The sequence below is a fragment of the Chenopodium album genome, chromosome 12 (assembly GCF_948465745.1).
Source record: "Chenopodium album chromosome 12, dcCheAlbu1.1, whole genome shotgun sequence".
In the NCBI taxonomy this organism is placed as follows: Eukaryota; Viridiplantae; Streptophyta; class Magnoliopsida; order Caryophyllales; family Amaranthaceae; genus Chenopodium; species Chenopodium album.
The window spans coordinates 12,298,480-12,315,428 of NC_137845.1; the positions used below are offsets into that span (position 1 = coordinate 12,298,480).

A 16,949-nucleotide genomic window follows, 5' to 3' on the forward strand; every position below is an offset into this window, starting at 1 on the left:
TTTAAACTTCAGAGAACGCCCTACTAAAATTCTCACATCCTCCTTAGAATCAAAGGCATCTCCACCAACATCCAACATCTTTGAAAATTAAGTACACTTTTCTTCATTACTTGTTGAATTATATATCTTTTATATTTGTTTTGAGCAATTAAGTTCTCCAAATGTTACTTAAAACAAGATAAATCAATAAAGTTAAATCTAAATAAGAAAAACAATTAAAATATGCAAGAAAAGAAAGAGTCGGGCAATAACGACACTCCACACACAAACACGATAAATGTGATAAAAGTGCTAAAGCTCACTAAAAAAAACTATATCAAAACTATGTAAAACAAATTAGGAACTCCCGGAAATAAGTGACATTTATGTAATGTATAAATTTCCTTGTGAATTCAATAATGTAATACACATTGTCTCACTAAATATTACACAAAAATATTGTTCAAGTAGGTTGCCTTATACGAGTCATCACATTGCTTTATTTCATAATTTTTGATCCTTTAAACATCATGATCCATGAGACAAAGCGAGTGTACTTTATTCATCTAGCTAAGTTGGAGGATACTTTTTCTATCTATTACTTCACTTTTAGGCTTTTACTACTCAAAGTTTGATAATAAAAAACAAAATTTTCGGTAATTATTATACCATTTTTATTCTTAAGGACTTTAATCCTCAATGATTTCCTACCTTGAAAGTGTTTTCTCTAAATGTGACTAATAGTGATCTAATGATCTTTTTGAAACTTGCAAAATTTTCAATGACATATTTCAAGTCTTTAGAACAAATTGCAGTAGTAAGAATATAGATAAGAGATTAATGTACCTTATGCAGAGTATAATCCAATAAACATAATGCAATGTCCTAATCATTGACCCATTGGTGCCAATGTGCCATCATTTGAGAGAACGTCGCATTTTTAGTAGAAGAACAAGAACCTCAACATCTAGTACATGGACAATCTCGCTATTGTTGGGTTCTAGAACATCTGAGACTACAGTCTCCAATTGTAGCACACTCTCTAATCTTCGCAACACTTCTCCCATCGAAGGCCTATCATCAACTACAATAGATACAGATTTCTCGACAATAGCTCCATACTCCCAAAGACATTCCAGCTTTATAGTTCTCTTTAGATTAAGGTCAATAATAAACTCTAATTGATTTTTCCTCTGCGAGCTAACATCCCACTAGACTAAACTCCACTGGTCATTTGATTAGCTGTCATCAATGACAAGCTGTGCACAGATAACATCAAACAGTAATACTTTGAATGAGTAGACATCAGACTTCTCAATTAGCTTCATTGAGGTCATATAATCTGGATCAAGGTATCCGAAAGTACTTTTTTACCGTGGTATCACCGTGATGAAGATTATTAAGGATTAGAGATCCCGAAATCTACAATCATGGCATTAAGGTTTCCATCAAGTAATATAAATCCAGACTTGATATCTCGATGAATATTTATCCTTATTGTCATTAAAACCCACACGAAGGTACTGAATGCCTTTGGCAACTCCGATGCATATTTCAAGTCTCTTTGTCCAACTAAGGCTAGGCTTCGCACTTCCGTAGAGATGACTCTTCAAAGACTCGTTTTCCACATAGTTGTACACGATGATTAATTCATTTCCTCCAGCACAATAATCGATCAAAGAAACCAAATGTCGATGTCTGAATTGTTAAAGTTGTTTGATTTCATTTAAAAACTCAAGTTGCCTTAGAGATTGACCTCGACTACCCCGTTTAACAGCAACAATTGTCCCATCCTCTAATATACCCATGTACACCCTCCCAAAACCTCTATTTCCGATGTTTTAGCCTATATCGAACCTGCTTGTCGCTTTTTCAATGGTTGCAAAGGACAATTGATGAGTTGTTGCCACATTTGAAGCCGGAGTAGTGTCCATTGAAATTTCTGGAATGGGGGATTGTGGAGTTGAAATCCTGGATGCACCTTCAACCAACATCTTATTCCTCCAATTCAAGAGATAGGATACCACAATGGAGTTTCCAACTGGTCCTTACTTAAAAAAGCGATGTATAAGTTTTGTGAAACAATCTATGAATTAACATATACATAGAATTGCATTTCACCCAAACTTTTACTCACGATATCACAAAAATGGAAGCGAAGCAAATATTGTACACAAATATTTAATAACATCCGATTTACACTAAATTAGTGTAAATCGGCTGGGCAACTTCAATTTTCTCTCTCTTACCTCAACTCTAAGCAATGGAGTCACCGCAGAAATCAGCCGCACCACCGCCACCACCACCGGAATCAGCCGCACCATGTTGGGCGAACATAGTGAAGCAAACACCAGAACCAACCCCAGCACAGCAACCTCAAACACCCACACAACTCTTTGAAACCTGCAAATCAAACAAAGGCATAGCAGTTGCCATTGTTGATTAGTGAGGTTGCCATTGTTGATTGGTCATAAAAGAACTGTACAACCTTCATAAAAATGATACAGCCCCAACACATAAGTGTATGACCAATCAACCATCAGAAGTTTGTAAACCCAACTCCCATAACATCCACTCTTTAAACTACCCTAAGATGCAGAATCGGTCACTCAGAGATCTGAAGGAAGGTGCTGATATTCCCATATATCTCTAAATTTAATTGATGAGAGTGGAAACCAACAAGAAAACTTTTGCAAAAACTTTCCCAAGTATGAATGTAAGATTAGTGATCAAGCATATTTATATAACAAAAACTTTTGCATGCGTATGTGTTTATTTTTGTTGATTTTGATACTCTGTTTTTGGAAAAAAAAAAAAAAAAAAAAAAAAGAGGTCACTTTTGTGAAAAAAAAAGGTCACTTTTGTGAAAATATAGGTCACTTTTGTATAAAAAAAAAAGGGTCACTTTTGTGAAAATATGAGTCACTTTTGTAAGAAAAAAAGATCACTTTTCGCAAAATGTTTGATGTACAATAAAATTATTGTAAAGTGGGGCATGCAAAAGTTTTTGAATATTGTAACCCTTCGTCAATTATGCCCAACCTTATTGTTTGAAACACAGAATGGTGGCTTCAATTCATACACAAGCTGAGTATAGTTATTACCAGAAGCATCTTGAGGTATAGTTATTACAGAGGCTGAGTAAAGTTTTTACCAAGTGATGTCCATTTCAATCATGAGTATATTCTTGTGATGACAATCTGTTGTATAACACCGCCAAAATTTTCGAGGGGAAAGCAATTTACAATTTTCCAATTAGCCAAGTCTGAAGATACTTCATTCGACTATATTTCTATCCTTTTATTTCTTCGAGTTTTGATTTAAGCAAAACAAAGTTTTTTGTGATTCTTAAGGAATTTAATCTTCAATTCCCTATCATGAAAGAGTTTTCCTTTAATGTCACTTTGGGTAATCTCATGATCATTCATCACCTACCCATAATTCTATGGCGTACTTGAACGCATTAGAAATAGCCTTAATTCCTGATTCTTTAATCCGAAATAAAGCCATATTAGTTCACCCAAAAGACAATTTCATAGGACTTGAATACAGGGCTTTTTGAAACTATGTTTCGGATAGATGTAGGGGGATCGTTTACCCATTACGATAATGACTCTTTATGGAGAACGTGGGTTTCCGACAACAAGATTTTAGAAAAAAAGTATTTCACTAGGATTATTCAAAAGAATATCGAGGTTATACATTATGCCATAAGTGATGTTTTAGCAACAAAAAATGATGCATCTGTGGCACTGTATAGTAGTTGTAGGAGAGTAAAGATTCAAGATTATCCTAGTGAAACTTTTAATATCACATGGAATTTTGAAATTGACGAAGGGTTTCAATCTTTGCTTCTATTCCATTTTTGTGATATCGTGAATAAAAGTTTAGGTGAAATGCAATTTAATGTATATGTCAATCCATGGATTGTTTTACAAAACTTAGACATCACTTTTTTAAGTAACGACCATTTGAAAACTCCCGTGTTCTTGGATTTTGTCACTCTTGTCTTTGAAAGTAATCAAATTCATGTACACATCGGACCAACAATATCATTTGTGATCCAGCATGATGGTATTTTAAACGGGTTGGAAATAATGAAAATGAAGCGTTTTGGCAAACTGAGAGCCTGCAGTTTTCTAAATGTTTCTGGTTCTTTCACCTACAACTTTGAGCCTATATATTTTGGCTCGATCATGTTGGTCAGCAGCCCTTAAGTCATACCGTCGTAAGCTGTAACGTTGTGCTAATTAGCTCCACTCTCCCAAATCACATCTGACTCAAAGTCATCAATTCCTAGACATCTGTTGGCATTCAGTACTGAATACATTACTCAATTTATAGATCAATGGTTCTTGTATAGTCCGGTTAAATGTAATAGCATTATAATTAGGACTATAGGAGGAATGAAGGGATACATAAAAGATGAAATCAAGATAAGCTTTTTTTTAACTAATACCAAGTAATTGTATATTTCTATCAGCTCAGTATAAACATATATTATAAGCTTACATGCTTTGTGCAGACACATTGCTAATATATGCCTTATCTGAAGACTCGCGGGCAGTCTTATACAAGCCTAAAATGGTTTCAGAGCTACAAGTCTAACATGATTGTCTCGAGTACCAAGAAGGAAGCAGCTGAGATGAACAAGAGATCCTTCAAGTACGCATGGGTGCTTGACAAACTTAAGGCCGAGCGTGAGTGTGGTATTACCATTGATATTGCCTTGTGGAAGTTTGAGACCAGCAAGTATTACTGTACTGTCATCGATGCCCCTGGACAGTTTCGTACTGTTTCATTGATATGCAATGTACTAAACCTTCTGAAGCTCTGATTTCTGTTAGACTTAAGAGTTTGTGATTAAATTGTTTGCTCTATTCTGATAATGCTTTGTTTTTTATATTAGATGGATGCCACCACCCTCAAGTACTCAAAGGATAGGTACGAAGAAATCGTCAAGGAAGTCTCCTCATACCTCAAGAAGGTTGGTTACAACCCAGACAAAATCCCATTCATTCCCAATTCTGGGTTTGAGGGTGATAACATGATTGAGTGGTCCACCAACCTTGACTGGTACAAGGGACCGACCCTTCTTGAGGCTCTTGACTTGATCAACGAGCCAAAGAGGCCCTCAGACAAGCCCCTCCGTCTTCCACTTCAGGATGTGTACAGGATTGAAGGTCTTGGAACGGTGCCAATGGGACGTGTTGAGACTGGTGTGTTGAAGCCTGGTATGCTTGTTACCTTCGGTCCTACTGGACTGGCCACTGAAGTTAAGACATTGTGATGCACCACGAGTCTCTTCCAGAGGCTCTCCCTGTTGACAATGTTGGGTTCAATGTTAAGAATGTTGCTGTCAAGGATCTCAAGCATGGTTTTGTTGCTTCTGACTCCAAGAATGACCCTGCCAAGCAAGGAGGCAGTTGCTCAAGTCATCATCATGAACCACCCTGGGCAGATTGGAAACGGTTATGCCTCAGTTTTGGACTGTTACACTTCTCACATTGTTGTTAAGTTTGTTGAGCCAGTCACCAAGATTGACAGGCGTTCAGGTAAGGAGATTGAGAAGGAACCCAAGTTCTTGAAGAACGATGACGCTGATATGGTTAAGATGATTCCAACCAAGCCTTGTCGCGAGTGCTTATTGTAACTCACAGGACAGTAACTCACAAGGCAGTATGGTCACAACAAATACAAATGAGGATGGATTGAGATACTGATGATTTTTTTTACTGATGATTGATTTCTCATGTAGAAGTCTGATATTGTATTTATGAAAGATAATTGCATACTAATATTGACTTTATTTGCATAATTCATCAAATACAATAGCAACTGATATTGTATTTATGCCATATAATCGTAATCAAATTTGATTATTTTTTCCATATATAAAAATTCACAAATTTTTAAAAAAAGCGGGTGTTCAATAATGATATTGAATGGCGGATTTTAAGGACAAGAAAACTGTCCTGGGCACGTGCTTTCCAAAATTAAAGAAAAAGAACTTTCTCTCTCCTTGATTTTCTCCTTCATTCACTCATTCACGCTTTCTCTCTCCTCGTTTTTCTCTCTCTAAAAACCAGTTAACTGCGATTTCGAGCGATTTCTCTCTCCTCCATTGTTGCTTTTCGAGCTTTTTCTCACTTTTCTTTCACTTGTGAAGTTGTTTATCGCTTAATTGTGGTTAGTTTACTTATTTTTTTGAGATTTTTGTTAGTTTAAATTGTTTTGGTTCTTCGATTTTTAGGTTTTTTGATTTTGATTTTGTTTTCGTTTTTTGTAGTGTTAGTTTCAGCAATGGTGAAGAAGAAGATTACAAAGAAGGCTGTAGATGCTGAAGAAGGTGTGTTTATTTAATTTTTCATCATTTTTTCGAATTTTCAATTGAATTTTCGCTTATATATGTCGAATTAGTAGTGCATGTTATTTTTTATTGTTTTCTGTTGATTTATTATGCATATTATGATAATTGAATTTCAATTTTGAAGTTATTATGTTTAATTTTGCTTTATTTTATTGTTCATTGTGATAATTGGTTCAAAATTTGATATATATGTGTTGTGGTGTTGTTACATGTTAAACAAATTTTGCATGTTTGTTTTCAGAAGTTTTATTCATTATTCTTCAAATTTTGATGTTAGGTTTTAGTTAGATTATGAGAATAGTATGCATATCTGCATTGTGTTTGTGTATATGTGTTTGAGTACCAGTAATATGTGCATTGTGCATTGTGTGTGAGTAATATATACATATGTTATTTATATGCATGACAAAGGTTATTTTATGCTTTGAAAAGGGTCACTTTATGCTGTGAAAAGGGTCACTTTATTCTGTCAAAAGGGTCACGTTTGTATTTAAAAGGGTTACTTGTTGTAGTTTAAAGGGTGACTTTATGCAGTGAAAAGGGTCACTTTATATAGTTAAAAGGGTCACTTTATATAGTTAAAAGGGTCACTTTATGCTTGTTAAAGGGTTACTTTTTTATTTAAAAGGGTTACTTGTTGTATTTTAAGGGTGACTTTATGCAGTAAAAAGGATTTTTATGCATATATTCTAAATTTTCCCCTGAGTAATTTGTAATTTATGGTTATCCTCTGTATTAATTAGATATAGGTGGTTCAATAGGTGGATATCGTTATAAATCGCCTTCAAGGGGAAAAGGAATAGGTAAAGAGCCTGCTAAAAAGAACAAGACAGCTCCTGAGAAGGACAAAACAGAGTCTAAAACTGGGAAGTCTAACATTGTGAAGGCTAAAACTGTGAAGGCTAAAACTGTTCCTAAGAAGGCCAAAGCAGAGTCTCAGAAGGTTAAAGCATCTCCTAAGAAGTCTAAAATTGTATCTAAGAAGGCCAAAGCAGATGCTGAATTGCAAGTAGTTTCTGATTCTGATTCTGATACTGTTGTGTAAGTATAAATGTTTTTTGTTTTGTATTTTTTTAATCATATATATCATGATTCTGATTCTAATTCTGATATTGTTTTACTTATATTATTATTATTTAGGGAAAAAAGACCCTTGATTGCAAGGTGCAGACCACACACATTGGAATTAATGATGAGTAATTTTAGTCCTAATCAACAAAAAGCTGTTGAAAAATAGGTTTTGGTGGTTTATTACATCTGAAATTGAAAACTTTGAATCGTCAAATGCTACATTGGCTGGTTGAACACTTTAATGGAGGTAGCTGCATGTTCACTATTGCTGCTGGTAAAGAGTTTGTAGTTACTAAAAATGATATATGTGATGTCTTTGGCTTGCCTATGAGTGAGATTGCTGTTCCTGAACTTCAGAAGAATCCTGAAGAAGGTAGTGTAGATAAACGTATCATTCAGTCATGGAGACATGATTATGGTCTTATTGAGAAGCAACTTCTACATTTGTCAAAAGTGGAGTCTAGGATGGTTGATTTGGATGATGGTGGTGAAGAATTCAAGAGATGTTTTGTGCTACATGCTATGTCTAGCTTCTTAGCTCCTACTACTAATAGGACTGTTTCATTGAAGTTGCTGAAGGCTGTGGAAAATGTTGATGAAATCAAAACATTTGATTGGTGTTCATATGTTTTGAAAAAATTAAAGAAGGCTGTTGTGAATTATAAGAATGATGAAAATGCTCAAAATGTAAGTGGTTGTTTGCTAGCTTTGCAAATTATGTATTTTCATCGATTAAATTTCCAAGGAGAAAAGGAAAGTAGTACCCTTCCTTTGATTCAACATTGGACTGATGCGAAGATTAAGAAGCGGATCAATTTGGAGATTAAAGCTGGTGATTTTGGGCAGGGACCATTGGATACCCTTACATATCCTGTTTCACAGCCTGAAGTTAGGGATCCTATAACTCCTGTTGTTAAGCAAACTTGTGGTCAAGGGGCTTCTACAAGTGGTAGAAGTGGCCGCATTCTTGCATTTGATCTTCCAGAAAGTGTGATGACTGATGATGAAATTAAAGAAATTTCAACTGATGTAAGTGCTCTTTTTTTTTTTATTTAGTTATTATCTCTTTATATGCACTAAAGTTACCCTTTTTGTGCACTAAAGTTACCCTTTTTGTGCACTAAAGTTACCCTAAATATTCAGTTATAAGGGTTACTTTATGCATTTTAAAGGGTAACTTTATGCATAATAAAGGGTAACTTTATGCATTTAAAAGGGTAACTTTATGCATATATCATGAATTTTCATTTGTTTTTTATTTTTATTTTTTACATTTGTATAGTTTCTTATTGGTTCATATGTTTGCAGGCTGTTCATGAAACATTTCTTTTGGTCAAAAGAAATATGGATGTATTATTGTTGGTTCAGTCACAGGGTTTTCAAACCTTGAGTGATATGATTGCTTCTCGCAGAACTGAATCATTATCCTCTGATGATCCTGTTGTATTTTCTCAAACACAACAGTTACTTTCTGATCCTCATTACCTGAAGCTTTTAGATGGTTTAATTGAGGAGTGTAACAAGATGAAGTCTATTCATGAAATGTTTCGTGATTTTTATGAACCTGAAGGTCATAACAATGATGATCCTGATAATGAACCTGCAGAAGATTTGAATTTGAATAGGCCTGAGGATGATGTCAATGGTAAAGGAAAAAGTGTTTTGATAAATAGGTCTGAGGATGATGCTGGGCCTTCTGTAGCAAATGCTTCTAGACGTATCGTCAGAGGCAATAAATCTTTTTGCTCACTCGACTGTGGGCCAGTAGGTGTGGATGTTCCTTTTCTTACTCTGTTTTTGAGGTCTAATGCTCGGATTTTCAAGAAATTGCCCAAGTTACATCAGGAAATTCTTGATTATTGTTTACTGAAGGATGATTCAATGATGAGGAAGTTAAATGTCATTTTTTATAATAATTATATTTTATATGTTTTTTTTCCTTTATTTTTTTGTTTAATGCTTATCTTATTTTTTATTGTTGCAGTGAGAATCTTGTTACTATTGGGATGAATTTTTTAATTCCAAGAGAAGACATGGTATCCCTGGTAGCTCCACTTAGAATTAGATGGTGCATCATTGATTGCTACTGCCTGTATTTGAACGAGAAGGCATGTTTTGATTCTGGTCCTCGAAAATTCTTCTTTGGTGTGAGGCAAAGTGTAAGTAATTTGATTTTTTTTTTTTTTTTTTTATATGCACTAAAGTTACCCTTTATGTGCACTAAAGTTACCCTTTATGTGCACTAAAGTTATTATCTTTTTATATAAACAAGTTCTCATACTTTTAATAGTTTGCATTCTTGCATGTTTGTGAAAACATTGGCAAAGGTGAAGTTTCACAAGCTGTTAATGATTTGCACGGTTTATGGGAAGGTTGGTTGAGCTATGAGAATCCTGAATGTGATATTATGGATGCTGAACTGGTATATTTCATGATAAATTACTATCAAAACTTTAAAAAAGTTCTGTTTTGTGTTAATCTGTCTAAATCAGTGTTTTAATTTTTTCTGTTTCAGATATATTTTCCTGTTCTTATTGAGAATCACTACATTTTGTTTGTTATTGATCATACAAAAGAGGTGGTATATTATCTTGACAATATCATCTGGCGTGATGATGCTCTTGAATATACCAAAGAATTGTCTTCACACTTGGTATGTTTATGTTGATTTCATTGTTATGTTTCTGTTTACTTATTGTTTCCATTTAAATTTTTTTTTCTTTTTTCTTGTTTTATTTTATTCTAAACTTTTATATTTTATGTCAGTGTGATCAAATGGGTGTTTTTCTCGGAAAAAGAAATCATCCAAAGAGTGTTCAGCTACCTTCTTATAGGTTTCAAATTGTTGAGTTGGAATGGAGAAAAGAAAAAGTTGACAATTTGGACTGTGGGGTGTTTGTTATGTATCACATGCTCCATTTTGTTGGCGAATCGTTCAAATTAAATGAACTCAAAACAGTAATTATTCATCTATTTTGTATGTAGTTTTTCCCTTTCTAATGCTTTTATTAATTACATATTGATAAGTTTTTTTTTTCTGTTGTGAGATTATTGGGAGAAAATTTCTGCGAGGTGAGATTTGTACGACACTGGTGCTGTGTGATTTGAATGAATCTAGGAATGATGTGTTGTCATAATTAGAGAAGTTCAATGAGAAGAAGAAAGATCCTGCTTATTGCCAAGAAATTGAAATGAGAAGGATGCAATTGCTGCAAAGAAGAAGAAAGATAATGAAGAAAGAATAATGGCAGCTGAAGTAAAAGCAAAGGCAGAGGCAGACGAAGAGAATCCCAAAGGAAAAAGGGCAAAAAAGAAGACAGACAAGTACACTCCTTCTAAAGGGTGAAATGACTGTTAGAAGCAAAGGTTGATTAGGTCTAGGAGCATTTTTTGAACAATGAAAAAACTTAATGTTTGTGCATATACATCAAGTTAAATGATGTAATTAAACTTAGTGGTTAGTTTTTTGTTCTTTTGGAATACTGATGTATGTGCATACATTAAGTAATTTGAAAGGTTCTTGTGTATGTTTTTTGGGGTCACTTTTGTGCATAAAAAGGGTTACTTTGTGGCATAAAAAGGGTTACTTTTTATATTTGATAAGGTATACTTTTTTGGGTAGATAGGGTAACTTTTATGCATGAAAAGGGTAACTTTTATTGACAAAAGGGGTAACTTTTATTACTTGAAAGGGTAACTATTAACAAAGAAAAGGTTAATTTAGTGGATAGAAAGGATAAGGTATACTTTTTTTGGATAGATAGGGTAACTTTTATGCGTGAAAAGGGTAACTTTTATTGACAAAAGGGGTAACTTTTATTACCAGAAAGCGTAACTTTTAGTGGATATAAAGGATAACGTTTATGCATGAAAAGGGTCACTTTAATTCATGAAAAGGGTAACATAAGTTGATGTTTCCAAGAATTAAATATCTGCTAATAAAAGTGTCAATCACATTTTCATTAAACTTGTCATAGAGTAAAAAAACAAAAGAAAAATAGTTTAACAATACAAGGTATATTAATTTTAAAAAAAAAAATGTTCAAAAAAAGATCTTAAAAGAGTCGTAAGTTAGGTGTTTTTGATCCAAATTCTGAATTTGGAGGTGGCAGTGCTGGTTTTCTTTTTCTCTTGCTTTTTTCAAGTCCTCCTTTTGCTCTCTTGCTTCTTCCTTTTGTTACAGCCGTTTTAGGATCAAGTATTTGTGGTACACTTGTGCTTGTACTCGATGCTGAAGAAACGCCAGTATTGCTTTGAGTGTTGTCTGCCACATCAGGAATGTTAGAAGCAGCTTCTGCACTTTCTTTCTGAGCAGCAATAGCAAGTAAGTCTTCCACCATTTTAAGACTGTTTCTGAAGCTTAACAATACAAGGTATATTAATTTCGAAAAAAAAAATGTTCAAAAAAAGATCTTAAAAGAGTCGTAAGTTAGGTGTTTTTGATCCAAATTCTGAATTTGGAGGTGGCAGTGCTGGTTTTCTTTTTCTCTTGCTTTTTTCAAGTCCTCCTTTTGCTCTCTTGCTTCTTCCTTTTGTTACAGCCGTTTTAGGATCAAGTATTTGTGGTACACTTGTGCTTGTACTCGATGCTGAAGAAACGCCAGTATTGCTTTGAGTGCTGTCTGCCACATCAGGAATGTTAGAAGCAGCTTCTGCACTTTCTTTCTGAGCAGCAATAGCAAGTAAGTCTTCCACCATTTTAAGACTGTTTCTGAAGCTTTCTTCCATAAATGCTCTTGTGTCTTCATTTTCTTAACTTTTTAAGATTAGATTGTAGTATTTCCTCATCATTGTTTGCCTCCATGGAATATATCGCTGTTTAGGATCCTGATTCTTCAACCTATCCCATGCCTCTGTTTTTGCAAACTTAGTCCATCTTTTTGAAACATACTTATCTGGTATTCTTGTTACTGAATGCAAATGTAGAATTCTGATGCAATGATAACATAACCATCCAGATGCTTCAAAATTTTTGCAAGTGCACCATACTGTTTGGCTCTCATGTATATAGTTTACTTGATGTGCAGACCATGGCTTGTCTTCTAGTGTTACTTGATAAAGTAGGCATTCTTCATTACTGCCTAACATCTGAACAGTTGTTGCCATAGAGTATCCAAACTCCTCTTCAAAATCTCTAAAGAGTGATAAAGTGAAAACCTGTACATCAAAATCATGTAGGTTCATTTAAATTGCCATATATTAGGTGTAATTTATGTAGTTGTCAGTTAACTTTTTACCTGTGCAGCATGCTTTAGCATTCCAGAGAGAGGCAATGAAGTGAATGCTATTGACTTGCTACAGGTAAATTCATCATATTTCTCTGTGCTTCTCCAACGATTGGTTGTCTTCTTAAATATGGTATAAAATTCTGTCAAAGTAGTTGTTTTACTTGCTCTGAATCCTATAGCATGATTAGTGCTTTCACTCCTTTGTGACGATAAGATTCCTGCTGAAAAGAAATCTCTACTAAGGGCAGGACACCATTTGTCTTTCAACTCATACACTCTTTTGTACCAAGAGTGTTCTGTCAACTCATATTTCTGCAACATTGCCTGCCACTTTTCTTCGAATTCTTGTTCTGTCACACACATCTTTAAGCACTGGTTGAATGCAAATTTGAATTCTTTGTCTTTTTTAAGAGCTCCAAATCTGGTTATGGCATTTTGCTCCAAATGCCATATACAAAGTCTATGCCTTGTATTTGGAATCACCTGCATTGAAAATAAAGGGGTCACTTTATGCTGTTAAAAGGGTTACTTTATGCACTAAAAAGGATAACTTTATGCAGATAAAAGGGTAACTTTTATGTGAAAAGAAAAACTTTATTGTCAGATCTCAAATCTGTAAGATGTCAATATAAATCTTTTACCTCCAGAATTGCATTTGCCATTGCTTGGTCCTGGTCAGTGAATATTGAAGTTGGTTTTCTATCCTCCATAGCTTTGAAGAAGGTTTGTAATAACCACACAAATGAATCTGTTGTTTCATCCCCAATAAAAGCACATGCAAACATACAATTATGCCAGTGGTTATTTATGCCAACAAATGGAGCACATATAAGATTATATCTGTTAGTTCTGTATGTTGTATCAAAGACAAGAACATCTCCATATATCCTATAGTCTTCTAGCATCATTGAATCTCTCCAAAAGATATTGCAAATTCTTCCTTCTTTTTCAAACTTCACTCTAAAAAAGAAGTTTGGATCCTCTGATTGTTCTTGACTTAAAATGTTCACTAAAGTTTGAGCATCTCCAGCCTCAATTTGTTCCATTCTTAACCTTGAGCAGAAATTCAGGTGATCTACAACACTATGGCCTACATTCTGTTCTCCTCCAGCCTCTGTAGCCATGTAATAGTAAGTGTCCATTGTAGTTAAACCTGAAGATTTCATTGTTTTGATTGCTTCAGTTTTTTCCTTTGTCATTTTTCTTTCAGAACGATGCAAATAATGCCACTGTGGCTTTGTTAGCTCGTGGTTATGCTGAATAACATGAGACACCACCTCAAACTGTCCTTCTTTAGTCACTTTGCTCTTATGCATGCCTTGCAATTTGATCTTGTAATGGCTACTTGTCTTGGCTTTCTTGCTTTTACATTTACATCCTCTTCATCAACCATTTCAACTAACTTTGTTTTCTTCTGACCTGAATGTCTCTTTCCCTCAGCAGAACACACATAGTTTTTCTCAGTTACTATTTTTGTGTGTTGTTTGAATCTAGTTGTATGTTTTCTTATTGAAAATCCCAGTATAGCAGCATGTTTTTCATACAATTCCAAAATTTCTTCAAAAGTTTCTCTTACCACACCAACAAATGATCCTCTAAGATCTAAACCAGAAGCATCAATTGGATTTGTATCTGTTATTTAATACAAACAAATCAGATAATAACCACAGCCAGCATAAAAAAGGGTAACATTCGTGTGAAAATAGGGTAACTTTTATGCATGAAAAAGGTAACATTTAGGCATTCAAAGGGATACTTTCTGCATACAACTTGAATTTTCAGCATACAATTTGAGTGTAACATTTGTGCATAAATAGGGTCACTTTTAAGCATGAAAAGGGTAACATTTAGACATTCAAAGGGTTACTTTTTGCATACAATCTGAGTGTAACATTTGTGCATAAATAGGGTCACTTTTAAGCATGAAAAGGGTAACATTTAGGCAATCAAAGGGTTACTTTTTGCATGCAATCTCAAAAGTTCTGCATTCAATCTGAGGGTAACATTTAGGCATAAATAGGGTCACGTTTATGCATAAAAAGGGTAACAATTATGTATTCAAAGGGTTCTTTTTAGCATACAATCTCAAAAATTTATAGAAATTACCTTCAGTTGCATTTGTTTTGGTTGTTTGTTCTGAATTTGAATCAATTGATTTATCAGGAACCACTTGATTTTCAGCATTGTGTATTGCGTCTTCTGCATTATCAATTGCTTCTGCATTGTCTGGATGGTTGAATATTGGTACGAATTCATCTCCAAAACAATAAGTTTCTTCTTCTTCTATAATCGATCGATTTAAATCGATTTCAAATTCAGTCTCAACTTGCCTTTGTTTTTGTAGCAATTCGTGAATGAGATTGCTGCATTTTGTTGTATCGAAAGTCGAATTCTCCATTGATGATCGATTTCTGCAATTTGTAAGTTTTCTCACCTTTTTTCTCCTCGATTGATGATCGAATTCTTCTATTTGTGCGTTTTCTCACCTTTTTTCTCCTTTATTGATGATCGATTTCTGCAATTTTTGCGTTTTCTAACCTTTTTTCTCCTCGATTGATGATCGTTTTTTGCAATTTTTGCGATTTCTCACTTTCTCTCTCCTCAATGGATCATCGAGAGCTGCGTTTTCTCACTTTCTCTCTCCTCCATTGTTCTGCGTTTTTTTGATTTAGGTATAAAATTCCGTGATTTTAAATTCCGCTATTTTAAAAAAAAAAAAAACAAACAATAAAGAAGTTGCACGTGAGAAAAACCCGATGTACAGTAAAAATACTGTACACCGGGTACATGCAAATGGAGTTGATAAAAACTTAATTCAAAAGACAGTAAATCTCCAAGAATTATGGTATTCGACAAATACCTGCATACAGTACCCTTTTTTTTTTTTTTTTTTTGGGTGCAAATACAGTACCCGTTTTTTAATTTACCTACATATCCTTTAATGTCTTAAATATGTCAAACAATCTGGGATTAATGCAACAATTTACAGGCAAAATTTCATCAAAACCTTTAGTATTTCGATGGTTTCAATATACAAGCAAGGCTAGAACATTTCCCACTATGCCCCAAACTTTATTCTATTTTCATTGTAAGGCAAGAGATTAAAGCTAAATTCATTGTAAGGTAAAATATGAATACACCACTACATTTGATGATTTTTTTTTTAAAAAAAAATGAAAGAGATGACATAAGATTAAGAGGCTAACTGCCGTAGTTTAATTACAAACTGCATCCCACTTTGTACAAGGGAAAAAATTGATGCAACACAAAAGCAGACCAACACACTGATCTATCATAAAACCGAAGCTAATCAACCAACCTAAACCGACAGCCATACAACCCATACCCAAAAGAAACTTCCATACAGCAAGAAGAGGGGAACTGTAGCAGAAACTAGATGACTGAAGCAGCTGCAACGCCTTCCAAATCTTCCTCATACAGGGAGACTGAACACATTCAAGCACTATGAAGTGTGTCTTATAGCCCACTGCCATGTTTTTACCAAACACCGCAACGCTATGAGCTAACTTATTTCTTTCCTTGGAACGTGAGTCACAATAGCCACTTCAAACTTCCTTACAATATGTGCTACATCATACACTGCAGCAGCTAATTCATGGTGTGGATTGGGGCCTGAAGTTAGAAGCATTGTCCTCAATGATTCTGCATCTGTTTCAATCTCGATTTTCTTCAGCTTTAAGTCCTCAGCTATGGCTAAACCATGGTTCATAGCATAGAGCTCTGCTGCAAGAGTAGATACAGCATTATACTTGCAGGAAAATCCAACATACCATGAATCATCAGAGCTCCTAATTATTTACCTAAGCACCGTCTGTATTGATCTTGAAGAATCCTTCTTTGGGTGCCTGCCATTTCTTGTTCACAATCTGATCATTCCTTGGATTGTTACTTTGACTAGAAACCTGCAAAACAACCTCAGTAAATTGAAAATCAACCAGAAATTTCGTGATTAAGGGTAAGGGACAAATAGTTTTTTGCTCGAAAATCATCAAATTTCTTTGTAACCACAGATGCCATAAGGCAGTAACAAAGATTGATTTCCATTTTTTGTCTGAACTCAAATCATAATACTCCTTCCAATCAGCTATGGTAATCGGACACGGCTAACATCGCGAAGTGTCCCTGTCGACACGACACTTCACGGACACGGATACATGACACGTGTCCAATCCTTCACTGTGCACTCGGACACTCCATTAAGAGAGAAGAGGAAAAAAAAAGAAACATGAAAGAAAAATATATCTTGTTCGAAAACCACCATTAATATAGAGAAGATGGAG

At 34.6% G+C, this 16,949-nt stretch overlaps 2 protein-coding genes and 1 pseudogene across 2 annotated transcripts; all 3 read left to right on the plus strand.

The window, feature by feature from the left end:
* The first annotated feature begins 3,545 nt into the window (after positions 1-3,545).
* On the plus strand, positions 3,546-4,196 carry LOC145570877 (receptor-like protein kinase HERK 1). The gene has a single exon (XM_081630002.1). The coding sequence runs from the start codon at positions 3,546-3,548 to the stop codon at positions 4,194-4,196; it is 651 nt and encodes a 216-aa protein (XP_081486128.1).
* Positions 4,197-4,519: 323 nt separating this feature from the next.
* On the plus strand, positions 4,520-5,632 carry LOC145570878 (elongation factor 1-alpha-like; annotated as a pseudogene).
* A 1,955-nt stretch (positions 5,633-7,587) lies between these two features.
* Positions 7,588-10,949, plus strand: LOC145570879 (uncharacterized). The gene is made up of 7 exons (XM_081630003.1): positions 7,588-8,449; positions 8,729-9,312; positions 9,405-9,579; positions 9,711-9,842; positions 9,936-10,073; positions 10,187-10,378; positions 10,468-10,949. The coding sequence occupies exons 1-7, from the start codon at positions 7,634-7,636 to the stop codon at positions 10,555-10,557; spliced, it is 2,127 nt and encodes a 708-aa protein (XP_081486129.1). The 5' UTR covers positions 7,588-7,633; the 3' UTR covers positions 10,558-10,949.
* The last annotated feature ends 6,000 nt before the right edge of the window (positions 10,950-16,949 follow it).